Raw genomic sequence first — 17,995 nt, forward strand, 5'->3', positions numbered from 1 at the left:
TCAGATAATCAATTAATTATTCATTCGAAAATTACGTAGCATGACTGGGCCAACCTCAAACTATTGAGGAGCGCATTCATAAATTTCAAATAAATTGGTGTTAAAGTTGAACCCAAATAAAAACGCTGAGCATTTTTTCCTTTTCAGTGCAGCAAGGTTCATTCCGATTACAATTTAAATTTTCATGGACAGAAAAATAAATGAATGTATCAGTGTACAATTCTGCGAAATGCCGGTTTAGATTTAAAGAATACCCGTGATGTTTATGTTAGAAGATATGGTTGAATGTAAACGTAAACTGATGAAAGAAAAACTGTTTGCTGTGGTTTGTATTGACTTTTTTTTGATAATGTGAAACAGTCTTTATACTTATTGATAATATCATGATACTTGTATGCCTAATGACCAAATATTGCAACAAATAGGCATTTAACTAAAATTACAATATCGTATAATTTTATTTTTATATAGAAATATAAATAACATTCAAAATTGATCTTTTCTAAAATAGGCATGTGCTTTTATCCTGTATGCTTATAAGGATAAAATACAAAATAGACTTTACAAGAAAAAAAGAGTCATTTAACAGAGGCTAAAGTTCACTCTAAATTGACCATATAATGCAATACAACACAGTTTCGAAACATTTACATATAACAGTGTACCGGATTCATACATAGTTTCCCATATATCATTTCCTAGTACATCATACATTTATTTGATGCAAGAAAGTTTTTATTATTTTTTCTTGACGACGGAAACTAATATAACATATGCAAATAAACTTTGCCACTGGTAAAGTGTGGGTTGTACTGGTTAGAAACATATCTACTCTTAATTAATATTTACAATACATGTATATCTTGTCTAAGATTACAATCAGTGACTAAAATGAAAACATTCCATATAAATGATGTAGAAAAGATTTATTTAGATCAAAACTACTGGTATGGTTAAGAGGTATTCTGTGCTAATGTCAGCTTCATAATTTACCCCATAAACTTTAAACTATAGCGTTGAATAGCTCATTTAATTCTGACTTTACAATGCCCATTTTAAGTCAAACGAATGCATTAACAATTATATTTGAATTAGTCATATAGCACTTGCATTTGTTTTATAAAGAAACCGCCAGAGTACTTTAACACAATGTGCTTCCCTTTGTCATTGGTTTTATAATTCCCATTATAGTCAAACATGTCAAACAATATCACTAAGAGCAATAAAGTACCGGGATTAAAAAAAACACTTGTTAACTGTAAAAGAAAATGATTAAGAATTATACTAAGCCTTTATGAAACAAATAAAGTTGTGTTCTGGCATTTACATAACATACTATATAGAGGCGGGCGTTTATTAACAGAAGAAAACATGGAGAATATAAATGTTCATAGTGTCAACCAGTGCAAAAGTCGTAGCTAAGATATCTTGTATACACATGTGATCATTCAAAATTTTGTGGGGGCTGGGGTGACCGTCAGAAGGGCATGGTATCATCCTTTCTATTGGCACTACTGACAAATAGGACTTTTATCATCAATATGACAGATCTATGCCAACTAGAAAACTTCCTCCTGCCCAATGTTTACAACTGGTCAATATGTAGTAATTATGTAAGAACTCTTCCAAAGAAAAAGTTAAGTACCTTCAGTTATGTGGTAGGTGGTAAATATTTTTTGAAGCAAACTAAAGACTTTGATTATGACAGGAATTGGACAGCACAAGTTGTAAACTTGCGATTCAATGCAAATGTTATTGATCAGATAAGACAACACAAGCAAGCTAAAGTACGACTGAATTGGTTGTTGAATACTACAAACGAGGAGGTTATTCGTAGAGTACTGTAATAATCAGTCTAGCTGACATTGGTAAATAATTGTACAATCACAAAATAACTGGGTGAGGAACTATTTCAGACCAAACCAAACATGTACGATGCATAAATCATCTTAATAGACCAGTAACTAGTGTGAATTGGTACACAAATGGCAAAGACATGAATTCCGTCAAGATTTGTTATGATCGCGGAAATGCGTTACAATTGCAAATTATGTTTCAACAAACAAACTTACGGCAGCTATTCGTAGTCATAGATATTTACCATCATCAACAGAGTTCATGCCAATAACAATCTCGTTCAATAATGTTGACAAACGTATAAACTCTGGATTGCTTACATTTACTCGTCAAACTTTTGACGGAAGCTAGTTCCTTCCATGCCAGACGCTGTGAGAAATTACCAACAAGCAGCATAACTACCGTTAGTAAATATTAAATCCCCTAAGACTGCCGATTACAAAGCTGTAACCTTTTTAGGGATCCGTTCTGTGTGGACCTTGTAATAGTACTTTTACTGGACATTTGACGGATCTATCTCGCATGACGGCGAATTGATACAGACGATAATCGTGACGCGTAACGATTTCATTGGCTAACTGGAGCCGCTGTGCGCGCTGATTGGACAGCGCTATGTTTGAAACTTTTCTGGCGGGACTATTCACTCTGGGGATATTAGTACGCGAAAGGCTATAAATAAAGCGAATGCCGTCAAGCTTCAGTTTTCCACCGTCAAAACGGGTAAATGGTTGAAACCCGTAGGTCATCAGAGATAGGTCTCTAGTCCGTCAAACTTCACTGGTGCCGTCAACCGTCAATGTATACCGTCAAAAGAGCATTAATTACATTGATTTCTACATGACAATACTAAACGCCGTCAATTTCGCGAATGCCGTCAAAAGGTGGTTGCCGTCAATACTGAAAAATCCGTCGAAACCTGTGGACGCCGTCAAAATAGTGAATTCCGTCAAAATATCACAAAAACAGCAAAGACATGTACATCTCCTTTGCCAAAGTGACATTTTCATTACATTTTAACAATCAAGAATACCGAAATACAGAAGTTTACAGCTACAGTGACACTACCAAGGGTTATGAAATATAAAACAGAACACAATAACGTATTAATTACATGATTTAATTCAACATCGTTATAATAATATAGCAAATATTTCAACATCATTAAAAGTAATTGAAACGAATAAATCTTTCTATTGAATTACGTCTCTACCGTCAGATATACGTACAGGTTACAAGGTAGTAAATGTCATCCAATGATAGAATTCAGAGATCAGGTTTTTACAGTAGTAAATTCTAAGAGCCATCCAGTACTAACTGTTATAGCGCCATCCATGACAAAGACCGGGTACGATTACAAATTTGTGTCAGGAGGTGTAGATATTAGTTCTATCTAGTATCAAGAATCTACGTCAGGAAGAATTTTGAACTTTGATAGTTTCAAGTACTCTATGCTGTAAAATTATGAAATCTTTGTTTCTTGAGTGGGCATCAATGGCGGACAGTGAATTTGTTGGATAAATAAAATTAAGAAATAGTGCATATATATTTAAGTCAAGTCTAACCATAAAGGTTAAAGGTAAAAGGTCAAGGAAAGCTCCCTGCGAGGCAGGTATAGGTCGACCTACAACAAATATATCTCTACATATTTTCCGTGTACTTTTGAGAGTTATACAATGGCTAACTCTGACTCTGAAATTAAGTTTAACGTTGGTCAAGGTGACGGTATGGACCAACAAAGGTCTCCTCAAAGGTCTCCACGAAGGCAAATAAATTGCCCTTTGAATGACAATGACGGAAATAGAAATAATGGACATGGATATGGACAGTGTTGTTTTTATAATGACAGATCTCCTATAGTAATTAAACCTGACAAATACACAGGCGACGAAGACTGGGAACAGTATATTTCGCATTTTTAAGATTGCGCCGAGTTAGGTAGATGGGGAGATAGAGAAATGCTTCTTACCTTAGCTGCTAGTTTGAAAGGACAGGCACATGTTTTCTATACTAGTCTATCCTCTGCAAAAAAGAGAACATATGAAAGTCTCTCGTTTGCCTTGGAACAAAGGTTTGGCAGTAGTAGACAACAGGCTCGCTGGATATCGAAGTTCTAGACCAGGTCCAAACTCGTTGGCGAATCAATAGCTGCATTTGGTGACGATCTCCGCTTGCTAGCAAGGAAAGCATATAGCAATCTTGAACCGGAAGCCCAAGAAATGCTAGCACTCCAGCAGTTTCATAAGGCTCTATCAGTAGATATGAAATGCAGAGTTATGGATAGAGACTGTAAGAGCATAGCCGAAGCTGTTGAAGTTGTAGAACGGTATGAAGACCTGTTGGGTGAGTCATATCATGATAGGCGTCGGAACGTTGTAAGGCATGTCGGTAATGGTCTTGATACAAGTAACACTGACAGACAAAGTCAAGGTTACAGAAGAAGTCGTCAAGAAGACACGACAGGAATAAATGAAGACCTACACAGAACACTGGGATCCTTTCAGTATAGGTTAGACAGAATTGAAAGAGGTTCACAGAGAAGAGACAGAAATGAAAGTGGTCCACAGAGAAGACAGCGAGACGAACGTAAAAGATGCTTCATTTGTCAGTCTCCAGACCATCTTTACAGGAGCTGTCCGAACAGGCAAGATCAATCAAGTGCCAATGGTCAATCATCAAATGATGAGTGATTTGGGAAACGAGCTCCCGTCCTCTCTGTAGGTCGAGAGAGGACAATGAAAGAAAGTAAAAGACCTGAAATTCAGCAAAATTTAGTTGACACTGTAGAAATTTCAAGTTCAAAAGAAGAATCTATATCTTCACCTCATTCAATACAAGATTCAGAAACAAAAGAAAACGTTAGTAATAAAACGCAGACAGAAGCTTCTAGGATAGGTCAACTTGGAAATCAGGGTTCAAAATTTGATAACGGACTTTTTGTCAACGGTTACATAGACAATACTCCTGTAGACTTTCTCATTGACAGTGGATCAACAGCTACATTAATTTCAAAATCAGTTTTTGACAAATTAGGCAATCAAACTTTACAAGTAGGAAGCACTCAGATACAGGGTGTAGACGGTTCTCAGATAAAGGTGTTTGGACGTGACAACTTTGTCATAAGATTAGGAGATGTGTCTATTGAACATAAAGTTATTGTTTGTGACATGGCTATGGACGGAATCATAGGCCAAGACTACATACTTAAGCATGTTAAGTATTGGGATCTGGACAATCTCCAACTGAAACTGAGGTCAGGTCAAAGCATCCAATGTATCACGAAGGGCGAAGCAGAACGCGTTTGTAGAATCATTGTCAGTGAGAAGGTAGAACTGCCACCTAATTCATACAGCTACATTAAGGTATCGATTCCGAACTCTGTAAATTTGACAAAAACTGGCTATGTCGAAAATTCTGAGAATGGCATTTAAGATCAACAGTTTGTAAGTCTCATCGAAGGCGTTGTAGACCCACATGCAAATGAAATCGGTGTAGGTGTTATCAACACAGATGATGAACCTACAGTATTAAACCCAGGTTTAGGTCTTGGTTTCTGCAAATCGTCCTATGAAGAATGCGAAGATGAAGTAATTAGCTGTGCTAACATCAACGAGGGTAGTCCAGTAGATAGTAAAAATGCAGTCGTTCCTGAACACTTAACAGAACTGTTTAAGAAAAGTTCAATTCATTTAAAACAGGACGAAAAATTCCACCTTGCCTCACTCCTGAACAAATACGAAAATATTTTTGTTACATCAAGTGACGAACTAGGTTGTACTGACAGAGTAAAACACAAGATATACACAGGCGATGCTCATCCAGTGAAGCAAGCTCCTAGACGTCAACCAATAGGTAAAAGGTCGAGTGAGAAAGAAGAGGTAATTCGTATGTTGAAGAAAGGTATAATCGAACCGTCGAATAGTGAATGGTCGTCGCCAGTGGTTTTAATCACCAAGAAAGATGGTTCTACTCGTTTCTGTGTGGACTATCGGAAGTTAAACGCTGTTACAAAGGTCGATGCTTATTAAATTCCACGAGTTGACGAGTGTCTTGACGCCCTTGCAGGAAATAAATGGTTCAGCAGTATGGACTTATACTCTAGCTTCTGGCAAGTGGAAATGGATGAAGGTGACAAGCACAAGACAGCGTTCGTCAAATGGGCTGTACCATTTCAAAGTGATGCCATTTGGTCTCGTTAATAGTCCAGCTACCTTTCAACGACTGATGGAAAATGTCTTAAGAGGTATCCAATGGGTCGAGTCTCTTTTGTATATGGATGACTTACTACAGCGCCGATCCTTTCATTTCCGAGGCCCGAATGTCAGTTCATTTTGGACACTGATGCCAGTGACAAAGCCACAGGTGCTATCTTGTCACAAGTGCATGACGACAAAGAACATGTTATTGCATACATGAGCAAAAGTATGAATAAGCATGAACAATCTTATTGCATAACAAGAAAAGAACTTCTTGCTGTCGTACAGGCGCTTAAACATTTTCACCATTATCTATATGGTCAAGAGGTGTTACTACGAACGGACAATTCAGCTGTAAGCTGGATGCGCAGTCTTAAAGCACCCACCGGTCAGACTGCTCGTTGGCTTCAAGAGCTTGAAACTTATAATCTCCAAGTAGTCCATAGGCCAGGTAAGAGCCATAGCAATGCCGACGCGCTTCTAGAATACCTTGTGCCTCATGCAAACGACAGCAAGAAATCAATGATACAAGTGAAAAAGAAGCAGGAGACGAAATAGAACCAGTCGCTAATAACAGTGAGGGTAATGATGAAGTAACAAGAGTAACAACAAGAAGTAATGCCGACCAAGCAGCCAAAGCAGATTTACGGCCACATCAGTTCATACTAGAAGGTTGGGATCCAACAGACATTCAAGCTGAACTTGCAGATAAAGATATAGATAAAGTTCTCTCTGCAAAACTTGCCGGTGATGCAAGACCAGAGTGGTCTGTTATCTCTAGTGGCTCTTCAAAGTTAAAAAACCTTGTGGCGCCAATGGGACAGGTTGGAAATAAAAGCTGGTATGTTATATCGGAAATTTGTAGAAGCAAGTGGTTCTACAACATGGCAGTTAGTTGTACCCAAAGTAAGGCAACAAGAAGTCATTCGCCTTAATCATGACATACCATCTGCAGCTCATTTGGACGTTAGACAAAGTAAGACAGGGTTTCTACTGGCCTGGTATATCAGACAGTATAAAGCAATACTGTAAACAGTGTGATACTTGTACGGCTTGCAAGTTATCAAAAGAGAAAAATAAAGCTCCGATAGGTCAGTACATTGTAGGTGAACCTATAGAAAGTGTTGCTATGGACATTTTGGGTCCTCTTCCGGAAACGACAAATGGAAACAAGTACATATTGGTAATATCTGACTGGTTCACTAAATGGTCAGAGTGCGTTGCAATTCCAAATCCAGATGCAGCAACAGTAGCTCAAGCATTCGTTGACAATTTTGTCACAAGATTTGGTGTACGGGTGGCTACTTCAAGTTTACACCGATCAAGGTAGCAACTTCGAGTCTCAATTATTTGCTGAAGTCTGCAAATATCTCAATACTGAAAAGATGCGTACTACCAGCTTAAGACCACAAGCCAATGGGATGATAGAACGCTTAAACAGAACGCTCATCTCAATGATATCTGCTTACTGTGCTAAAGATCAGAAAAATTGGGACAAGTATCTACAACTAGCCATGATGGCATATCGCAGTTCAAGTCACAACACTACGAAGATTTCTCCAAATAAAATGGTGTTTGGACGTGAGGTTGTCTTACCTTTAAATGCTGTAATTGGTACTCCAGGTGACACTAACAATCGGTATCAGAATGATTACAAATACGTTGACGACTTAAAACAAAAGATGACCGAAGTACATGACTTAGCTAGAGATAACATACATAAGGTCGCTAACTATCAAAAGAGACATTATGACACAAATACTAAGCAGAGACGGTATCATAAAGGTCAACTTGTCTGGTTGCATGACCCCTCGAGAAAGAAAGGTGTTTGCACCAAATTAGTTAATAAATGGAAAGGTCCATTCATCGTCACAAACACTCTAGATGATCTGATATGTTTGGTCAAAATATCAAATAAAAATAAACCTAAGGCTTACCACATAGACAGACTATGGCCATATTCTGGTGTTGATATTCCAACATGGTTAAGGAGAGAATCACTCAAAATTAAAAGTGCTGAACAGTAAGGTCAAACGTACATGCCTCGAAATTATCTAAAAGACTGGGGAACTGTATAAATAAGAAGAACAATAACAAAAAAAAAAAAAAAAAAACAAAAAAAAAAAAAACGTTAAATTACAAATTCTTAAATTCTACATTTATATGAAATGTAATAAGTTATATCACAGTTTGAAGAAACTTAACAGTAACAATATCAAAAGTGGTAATAAGTCTAAAATTAGTAAGCAAGTGACAAATAACAATGTAAAATGATTCAAATACATTATACCAGCTAAATAGTGTAAAGTCGTCAACAATAATAGTAAAGGAGATGTACATTGTATGAACTCGCGCGAGCATATATACTGAGACGACGCATTTGTGAATTTTGGTGCAATATTGAAATGAGTGTATTTTCGTATAGTCAAGCTTACTTAACATTAGTAACAACTTTAATATTCGATCTATTTCCAGAATATGGAGGCGTGTTGACTTTGCACAAGGACTTTTAAGTCTAAAACAGAACTATATACACATGTGATACTTAGTTTTCACAGACTCCATCCTGTTATTTGTCCATGTTGTGACAAAGAAAAGGTGTTTACAAGGGTCAATGACATGGTGAAGCACTGTACTAGCAGACACTACATAGAGTACTGATGTCAGCCTCAGACGTTTCTTGGGATGAGAAATTGCTTCTACTTCTCTGTATACCCAGAGGATTACGCTAGGTTAATTAAACCTGAACCTTGGGACTCAGGTATTGCTATGGAAGCAAGAAGGTTGATGATGTCGTGGGCAGAGAAGCAGGAAGACAGCATGACAATGAGAGATAAGTTGAGAACGGGATGGAAAGTCGGCATAAAGGCGAGGTCAGATAGGGAGCAGGCTGAGAAAGAAAAGGCTGAGAAGGAAAAGGCAAAGAAGCAGAAATTAGAAACTCTCAAGGAATACAAAATTCCAATGAAATCTAAAGAAGTCAAAGAGGTGAAGGTAGATGAGAATAAGTTAGGTATAGATATAGACGAGTTATTCACGACAAGTCCTTTAGATCTAAGCATGCATAAAGATAGTAAAGATAATTTAGAGAAAAATACAAGTAGAAAGCGCCAACTAGAAATACCTAGAAAACAACTGATAGTAAGAAATCCAGTGAAACAAACCAGGCATTGAAAGATATATCTAGTAGGAAGAATATTGTAACAGTGCCACAGTTAAGTGAGTCAGACACTGATTTGGAAGATGAGGTAGAGGTTAAAAGGTTTAAAGAAAGCCCAAAGTCGTTGAAGCTTGTCAAGACTGAAGGTGGTATAAGGAGATTAGTGGTCACAAAAGAGAAACCTGAAACTGACGACAAACCACTGGAAGATAAAGAAAATCAGACAGTAGAAAAATCTAAAGAGTCCCTTGAATCCAGGAAAACAGACATTAGATCCCCTAAACCAAAGACACTAAATATAGACTCCCAAAAGAAGACGTTTGACAAACAGTCAAAGTTAGTGCCAATTGAAACAGAGGCAAAAGTGCAGAATAGTGGAGAAACTTTGAACCTACTGAACCATGAATGCAATGTCAAAGTGACACAAGACCAAGATATAACAGTAGAAGAAATGAGCAAACTAGATACCGACAAAGACAATGAGAGAGCATCAGATGTAAATGTAGACACAGAAAACATAGAAAGAAATGTATCAGATTGAACAAGAAACAATGAAGAAGGAAGAAACTAGTGAGAAAACTGAGCTAGAAAAAGTTGAACAGATTGAAGCAAAATCAAGCATTGATACATACGTTACAAAGAAAGAATCAAAACAGGATAACCCTGAAAATGACAATGGAACAGTGTCCACACAAAATAAGGTAGACACAAATGTAAACTTAGTGAAAGGATCAGATGGCTTTTTCAGAAGAATAATAGAAATTCCCAAGCTGAAGAAAGAGAGTGAAACTAAAATTACACAGATGACGGAAGAAAACGAAACCACTACATCAGTTAATACTTTGTTATCCTTAGAGTTTGGCGAGACCAGCTCGCATTGTATAAACCCAACAAGTGTAAATCAGACAACAGTAAATCAATACAACAGTTACCAGCTTAGGGCCGAGTCACTACTTAAATCCGGTGTAATTCCAATGTGTCCACCTGGCCGACGAGAATGGAAGAATGCATATGACGCAGAAATAAAGGTCAGTGGTAGTGTTTTCAAATGGCCACCAGTTGACTGGCAATCTATGTCAGCAGACAGGAAACTTCTCTCATGGGAATTCATGGCCATGTCCATTGAAGCCGCGTTGAATGGTTTTGTTTCAACAAATATGTCCAGGAAGTACCTTCTGGATAAATATAACTTTTTAGCTCTGCCTGGTTCTGCTAAACCTTAAAATATTAGCAAGCAGTGTAACTAGTGCAAACTGTCAAGAGTATTTATTTGCAAAAGTTCGAAGAAAACATCATCAAATGAAAATGTACATGAAAATGGTTGGACAAATTAATGCGCGGACATGAATTAGCGCACGTGCGATAGCGCTAAAGGCGCTGTTATTAGTACACCGCTAAAATAAGTAAGCCTACAGTATACAAAAGGTATATAAATTAAGTGTGATCTACACAGCAGTATATTTTGTGATCTACACAAATGTAATAAGTATCATAGAAGCAGTATCTACATGATTATAAAATATATAATATGAGCTACACATTGTATATGAGAAGGAAGAATTCAGTGATATAAAGTTTTCTAAGTCTGAATCAGTGAATGCTAACTGTTTATTATCAGTGAATTATTGAAGTAAATTTCTTGTATATGTCTCTAATTGAAAAGTTCAGTGATTTAATGAAAAAGTAATGTGTTTTCAAAAAAAATTCGTATGGAAAGAAGAGTTCTATTGCTATTGTGTTGCTGAAATATTCATTGGTTTAATTATTTGGAATATAGTGTTATTCAATATATTTAAGAGTGTATTTTGATGAAGTAAGGTGGAAGTGAGTAATTGATATATTTCTTTATATTAAGGAATTATCTTGTTATGGAAATAATAAACACACAGTGTTTTCATGAAGTTTCATATTTCTATTAATCAGTATGGCGTAAATGTGTGTGAATGATCCTAAGTAAATTTCATAGGAAAGTTGTGCTGCTAAACTGATAATTCTAGTTCTCTGAAGTGTTGTAATTAATTCTGCAATCTAGCCATGGGAGTATATTTATTCTAACAGAAGCGTAGTAAGGAGAAATTATACGTGAAATTGATGTGAAGGTTGCATGATTAAAATTACAAGAGATGACTAGTGAACATGATAATTTGGGTGAATGAAATGTTGCATTGTTTATTTTGTTCCTATTGTTTGTTGTTTTGCAGTTTTAACTAGACTTCTGAGGTACCAAATTTATTTCAAGTATGTTTCAATAGAAGGGTGCCTAAACATTGCAGAACAGTAGCTAGAATGATAAACTGAGCAGAAACACTGTTGTTTAAGATTTATTTGTTTGTGTTGATCAATTCTTATAGATAATATATGATACGTTGATATCTCTCTCTAGAGTAAAGTTTATGTATGTTATATATATTCTTTAATGATTTATCTGAAATTATGTTTCAACAAAGTAATGCCCTTGGTAGAACAATAATAATAACAATTGAAGGTAACACTAACAGTAACTGAAATAGAATAACTTGTGATTATCCAGGAGGATAATTTTCGGCAAAGGAGGGGGAAGTGTAATAGTCTAGCTGACATTGATAAATAATTGTACAATCACAAAATAACTTGGTGAGGAACTATTTCAGACCAAACCAAACATGTACGATGCATAAATTATCTTAATAGACCAGTAACTAGTGTGAATTGGTACACAAATGGCAAAGACATGAATTCCGTCACGATTTGTTATGATCGCGGAAATGCGTTACAATTGCAAATTATGTTTCAACAAACAAACTTACGGCAGCTATTCGTAGTCATAGATATTTACCATCATCAACAGAGTTCATGCCAATAACAATCTCGTTCAATAATGTTGACAAACGTATAAACTCTGGATTGCTTACATTTACTCGTCAAACTTTTGACGGAAGCTAGTTCCTTCCATGCCAGACGCTGTGAGAAATTACCAACAAGCAGCATAACTACCGTTAGTAAATATTAAATCCCCTAAGACTGCCGATTACAAAGCTGTAACCCTTTTAGGGATCCGTTCTGTGTGGACCTTGTAATAGTGCTTTTACTGGACCTTTGACGGATCTATCTCGCATGACGGCGAATTGATGCGGACGATAATCGTGACGCGTAACGATTTCATTGGCTAACTGGAGCGCGCTGATTGGACAGCGCTATGTTTGAAACTTTTCTGGCGGGACTATTCACTCTGGGGATATTAGTACGCAAAAGGCTATAAATAAAACGAATGCCGTCAAGCTTCAGTTTTCCACCGTCAAAACGGGTAAATGGTTGAAACCCGTAGGTCATCAGAGATAGGTCTCTAGTCCGTCAAACTTCACTGGTGCCGTCAACCGCAAAGGTATACCGTCAAAAGAGCATTAATAACATTGATTTCTACATGACAATACTAAACGCCGTCAATTACGCGAATGCCGTCAAAAGGTGGTTGCCGTCAATACTGTAAAATCCGTCGAAACCTGTGGACGCCGTCAAAATAGTGAATTCCGTCAAAATATCACAAAAACAGCAAAAACGTGTACATCTCCTTTGTCAAAGTGACATTTTCATAACATTTTAACAATCAAGAACATTGAAATACAGAAGTTTACAGCTACAGTGACACTACCAAGGGTTATGAAATATAAAACAGAACACAATAACGTATTAATTACATGATTTAATTCAACAACGTTATAATAATATAGCAGATATTTCAACATCATTAAAAGTAATTGAAACGAATAAATATTTCTATTGAATTACGTCTCTACCATCAGATATACGTACAGGTTACAAGGTAGTAAATCAATCCAATGATATAATTCAGAGATCAGGTTTTTACAGTAGTAAATTCTAAGAGCCATCCAGTACTAACTGTTATAGCGCCATCCATGACAAAGACCGGGTACGATTACAGTACTGCACACTTTATTTCAACCGAGTCAAAGAATTCTGGATGATGCTGTCAACCTTCACATGAACACGATACATCATTGATATACTTAGTATACGGATCCCGTACTTTTGTCATATACGGGGAATTACCACTATCATTATATAAGAAATATAAAGATAAATATAAATATATAAGAAAAACTACTATAATTTGAAAAGTTTTAATATTGATAATTCTTGTTTTTTTTCGCACTTTATTTCATTTTAATTGCTAAGTCTTAAGCCCTTTCTAGTATCTTGTCATACCAGATGTATTCCCGGTGCCGTAAAAGGTGATCGAAACATGAGCACCTTTTTGCACATAACAATGCAATTATTTTAAAGTAAAATGCATTGAAACATTTAGGAATAGACGGTGGCATGAGTGGTTCAATCCACTTATTGAGAACGGCCACCAAGCTTTTGATTGGCTGAACTATGCTCGATTTAAGCTTCTCGTTTAGATATCATCTGATTGGACGATCACTAAGATACCGTTAGTGAAACGGGAAATAGGAAATGTTTCAGAACCGTTTCAAAAACGTTTACAATTGAGATTGCACGGAAATTCATCGCAAGATCCACTGTAATATTTTTCCAAATCAGCCATTTTGAAATGATTCTCTAAAAAAGTTACAACACAACCACACAATAAAAATTTTATTTGAAAATATAGGTGCTAGTGTAAAGAAATTTGCAATGACGGGCGTATATTGCGACTTTCTGGCACACTTGTTTATAAATGTGGAGAATCAATTTGTCCACAGAATTTAAAACTTAAATATATTATCAAACAGTCAATTATTAGTGTAACAAACAAACGTTGGGAAAGCAAAATAACTATTGCAGATCAAATAAATTCGAATAAAATATGGGGAAATATATACTCTTCCGTATCGTCACTAACATGCCACCAGTTCCAGTTCAAGTTTTAGCACAACGTTATTTTGACAGAACACAGATAAGCTATCATAAAAGTTTCTAAGGTTTATGTCGGATATGGAGAAATAAAAAAAAATGAAACGCTTGCCAATTCGTTCTTGAATTGTGGTCAAGTCAAAATGAAATGGAAAACAATTCAAAAGATAATTGCAAAATATAAAAATCAGACATGTTAACTATATGCCATAATGTATGCAAAAACATTAAATACTGAGTGTTAAAATAAGCATAACGGCAGAAGGATTATTGACTGTCTGTTAAAAGTGAGATAACAGCAGACGTACTTAATGATAGCGCGTACATGTTTCTCTCCCCTAGTTTAGACGTTCTTTCATTTTCGAGCCTCACACATGCTTTAATATTTCGTTTCGATCTGATATTCCGACAACCGGCATATAAGACGCTTGTGAATCGAGTCACCAGCTGAAGTATACAGAGTAATATTTCTGCAGAATGCAGAAAATATGAAATAGAAGTTTTGTGATAAAAGTTCAACTGTCTCCAGTTTCTTTTTTTTTTCAATTCATCAAGATAATTGTGTTTATAAAATTATTATTGTAAGGCAGGTACTGGGTGCGCCCGACCCCAACATTGCCTATGACGTGGCAAAACAAAACGGGGTCACCCCTTAATGGGGCCTCAGATAAATCATAACTAAATCTTAAATCCTGATTTAAAATCTGATTTGTCTGAATTGTGTTGGTCTTGTCATACATATCATACATGTGAAAGGATAGGCAAACGTACTCGAAAAATACTCCAGGCATATCTTCAATATCTTCAGCCTCTATTGGCATTTAAAAAGCCTTTCAGTAGAATTTACTTGGCCTCTTGCTTAAAACTTTATCAGATAACCAATATCTTTTGACAATTATTGTTGCCTCAACAAGATTTCTTGAAGCTATTCCTTAAGGAAACATTAAAGTGATTTTTGTTTGTGTTCGGGTTTAAGTGAAATCCATTGTTAAGGCTGGTTGGTTTTCCTGTTGCCTTAAGTAGTTTAAGAAATAAGTAATTGTAATCTTAAGATGTAACATCAGAGTCTAGAAAAATCTTTATGTCCCTATAGATATCTAAGTTACTGCAAGAACATTAACAGTTCTAGTAAAATGTGACTCTTTAAAAATCTAGAGATTATTCAAAAGTTAGTAATCTGATTTTGCAAACTATGTCATTTCATTCTTTTCCTTTAAATTCTTTATATGCTCATTTTAGAAGCCAATGAAGTATCAGTTTTCTATGTGTGCAAAATGAACTCGATATCAATATGTTGGTACAGTAACAGGTGTGGTGACAGAGTATGAAATTAGAATATGAAAGTCATAAATACGAACAACAAAAGACTGCGAAATAAGCTAACAAACATAAGGTCTAAAAAATCCAGATCGAAATCAGACACTTTCCGTTCTAAAATATGAAAGGCAAAGAAAATAACATTTCTATTACGTTATTGAACTACTATTTCTATTATGCTATTCTATTCTATTGCGTTCGCAGTGGGGTACGGCTACAACCATGGCTAGATAAAAAGATAAATATGCGATAATCCTTTTGCATTTTAGCCATGTTCTTGACTTAAACCAGCTAAGCCTATACTCTCAATTAAAGATGCAGTTAACTGGATATAAATTGTGAGACGAATCTGAGTTGAACAATAGCAACCAAATGAATTAGTAGAAATCAAAGAGTTCATGAATGCAGATATAATGCAAAACCCAAACGCAATAACTATTGGTCACGCACCTGTCCTGCAAGTGACTAAGAAATGACATAATATGCTTCCTCTCGCATCTTCTTGAGTTGATACAAAATATTATTTACTTGGTAATCTATGCACAAAGAAAATATATTCTGAAGACTTACCGACCTGGTTTTAGAATTTGCTGAACAGCAGACACTATTTCCAGACTCCCTGGCTCACTGGCTGCATGATTAGTTTCTATAAATATTGAAAACATTTTATAAGTATATGTTAAGCCTTTAAAATAGCACATTTTTATCCGATGGCTAAACCATACATCATTGAGAAACCCTAGATCACACCTGCAAACAGCTAATTTCTGAGAACCGTATCAATCGAAAGGCAATTAACTACCCTACCAATGATGTCAACACGTTCTCTTTCATCGAAACAGTTCACATTTTCAGGTGGAAAAAAGGAAAAAAGCAAAAAGAAAAGACATGTTTCCTATTGAAGAAAAACAAAGTTTTGGAAATTTTACATTCGAAAGACAACCACAGCGACATCTAATGTAAAAATTCTGCACGAAAAGCTTTGTACCATTGATAAATTCCTATAATAATGTATCACACTTTGGGAAGTCAGTCACACGGGCGAGCCTTGGTAAAGGATTTCTGAGAAAAGTGGCACGGATTTCATAATGATTTCTGTGTTATAAAGGAACGTAGGATAATGTAAGTGACAGTCATTTAACAGATTATCTTAATTGCAATGTTGACCTGGTGCCATTTTTCTTAAATGTAACGGATTTCATAACGACCCATTTTTCATGTCATGGATTTCTGTCTACAGCTTGACAGATATTCAGAAATATAAACTTAGAAATATAGGTAACAAATAGGACATTTTTTACAGAAGGGCATTCAGTTACCAATAGGTTATTATTGTTTTTCAGTCAATACTTATTTAAGTTCATTCCCGAACAAAATCTCTACAAATACTGTTGAAATCTTTAATGACAGCATCTATTTACAACCTATATGGTTTAGAAATTACCCGTGATTCATTTACCATCGCTTGGATGTTTCACAAAATAATACCCCGAATTATGGTGTTTGTTTTCTCTTGACAAAACGTTTTACATCTGGACAGTGGAGATATCTATCCCCTGCCAATTCCTCCACATTTCCCAATTACAATTAACATTATTACGATATTTTACTGCAATCGTACAACTCATGTCTGATATATGACTTTGGACAGACAGAAAATGGAAAAAAGAACACTAGGTAATATAATATATAAGCACAAAGGGTCATAAGTATCGTATTCTTCAATCGATCGACACTTTCAGGGCCGCATTTCCAGTATTTAACATTCCGAAACTACACTTAACTATATACCTTTCAGAAATATCTTTGCGTTACGTTAAAGGCTGCGTTTGTAAAGCTATTTTAGCGTTTCAAATTTTGATGGACACTACGCTATTAAATCTGGAATTTATGTTTATGAGATTGTTTATCATTCCTGTACATGTTGTTTAATAAACTTTCAAGTGGTGGTTTAAAAAAGTGAAATACGTGTATTAGCGATACATTTTTTTTCTTTTTGGTATTCTTTCTAGAGAAAAACTACATATTGCAAACATATTTCATTCGTCAATTTTTCGACAACAGCGCTAATTTGTTAAGTTATTATTTTTTCTTACCCCTTTCATCACATTGTGCTGATTTGAAAATTCCAGACATTTAAGTACATTTTAGTGAGATTTTAGGAAATGGGTTGGAGTTGGAAACTAAGTAAATTTATACGATAATTAAAAACGTAATTAGATTGTTAGATATTACATGCACAAATAAAAGTGACAGGATAGTTTGAAACATTTTGGAACACCTATTAAAATGATTATAATTCCATTAGAGTAGTAATGTAAAATAAGGGTGCGAGCCCTATTTAACCTCACTTAACCTTTTGACCACTTCTAAAAAACCCAAAGTCAAACAATTAAAAACCAAAAAATAAACAAGTTTTCATAGTACTATATGAAAACCTGTAGTAAAATATGATTAAACACTTCCACCAAATATTTGTCAAAATCCTACCACGAAAACAGGGTCAGTTTAACCTCACTTAACCTTTTGGTTCTATTTTATAAGTGCACCTTAATCTTACCTTAAACTTATAATACTAACTCGATAGATCTGTACCCTCAAAATATTTTAAATC

At 35.5% G+C, this 17,995-nt stretch overlaps 2 protein-coding genes across 2 annotated transcripts; both read left to right on the top strand.

Annotated features, from left to right (window-relative positions):
- The first annotated feature begins 4,589 nt into the window (after positions 1 to 4,589).
- On the top strand, positions 4,590 to 5,882 carry LOC123549863 (uncharacterized). The gene is made up of 2 exons (XM_045338303.2): positions 4,590 to 5,216; positions 5,295 to 5,882. The coding sequence occupies exons 1-2, from the start codon at positions 4,590 to 4,592 to the stop codon at positions 5,880 to 5,882; spliced, it is 1,215 nt and encodes a 404-aa protein (XP_045194238.2).
- A 2,853-nt stretch (positions 5,883 to 8,735) lies between these two features.
- LOC128554733 (translation initiation factor IF-2-like) lies at positions 8,736 to 9,751 on the top strand. Its single transcript, XM_053536045.1, has 2 exons — positions 8,736 to 9,150; positions 9,258 to 9,751. The coding sequence occupies exons 1-2, from the start codon at positions 8,736 to 8,738 to the stop codon at positions 9,749 to 9,751; spliced, it is 909 nt and encodes a 302-aa protein (XP_053392020.1).
- The last annotated feature ends 8,244 nt before the right edge of the window (positions 9,752 to 17,995 follow it).

The sequence above is a fragment of the Mercenaria mercenaria genome, unplaced genomic scaffold (assembly GCF_021730395.1).
Source record: "Mercenaria mercenaria strain notata unplaced genomic scaffold, MADL_Memer_1 contig_695, whole genome shotgun sequence".
Classification (NCBI taxonomy): domain Eukaryota; kingdom Metazoa; phylum Mollusca; class Bivalvia; order Venerida; family Veneridae; genus Mercenaria; species Mercenaria mercenaria.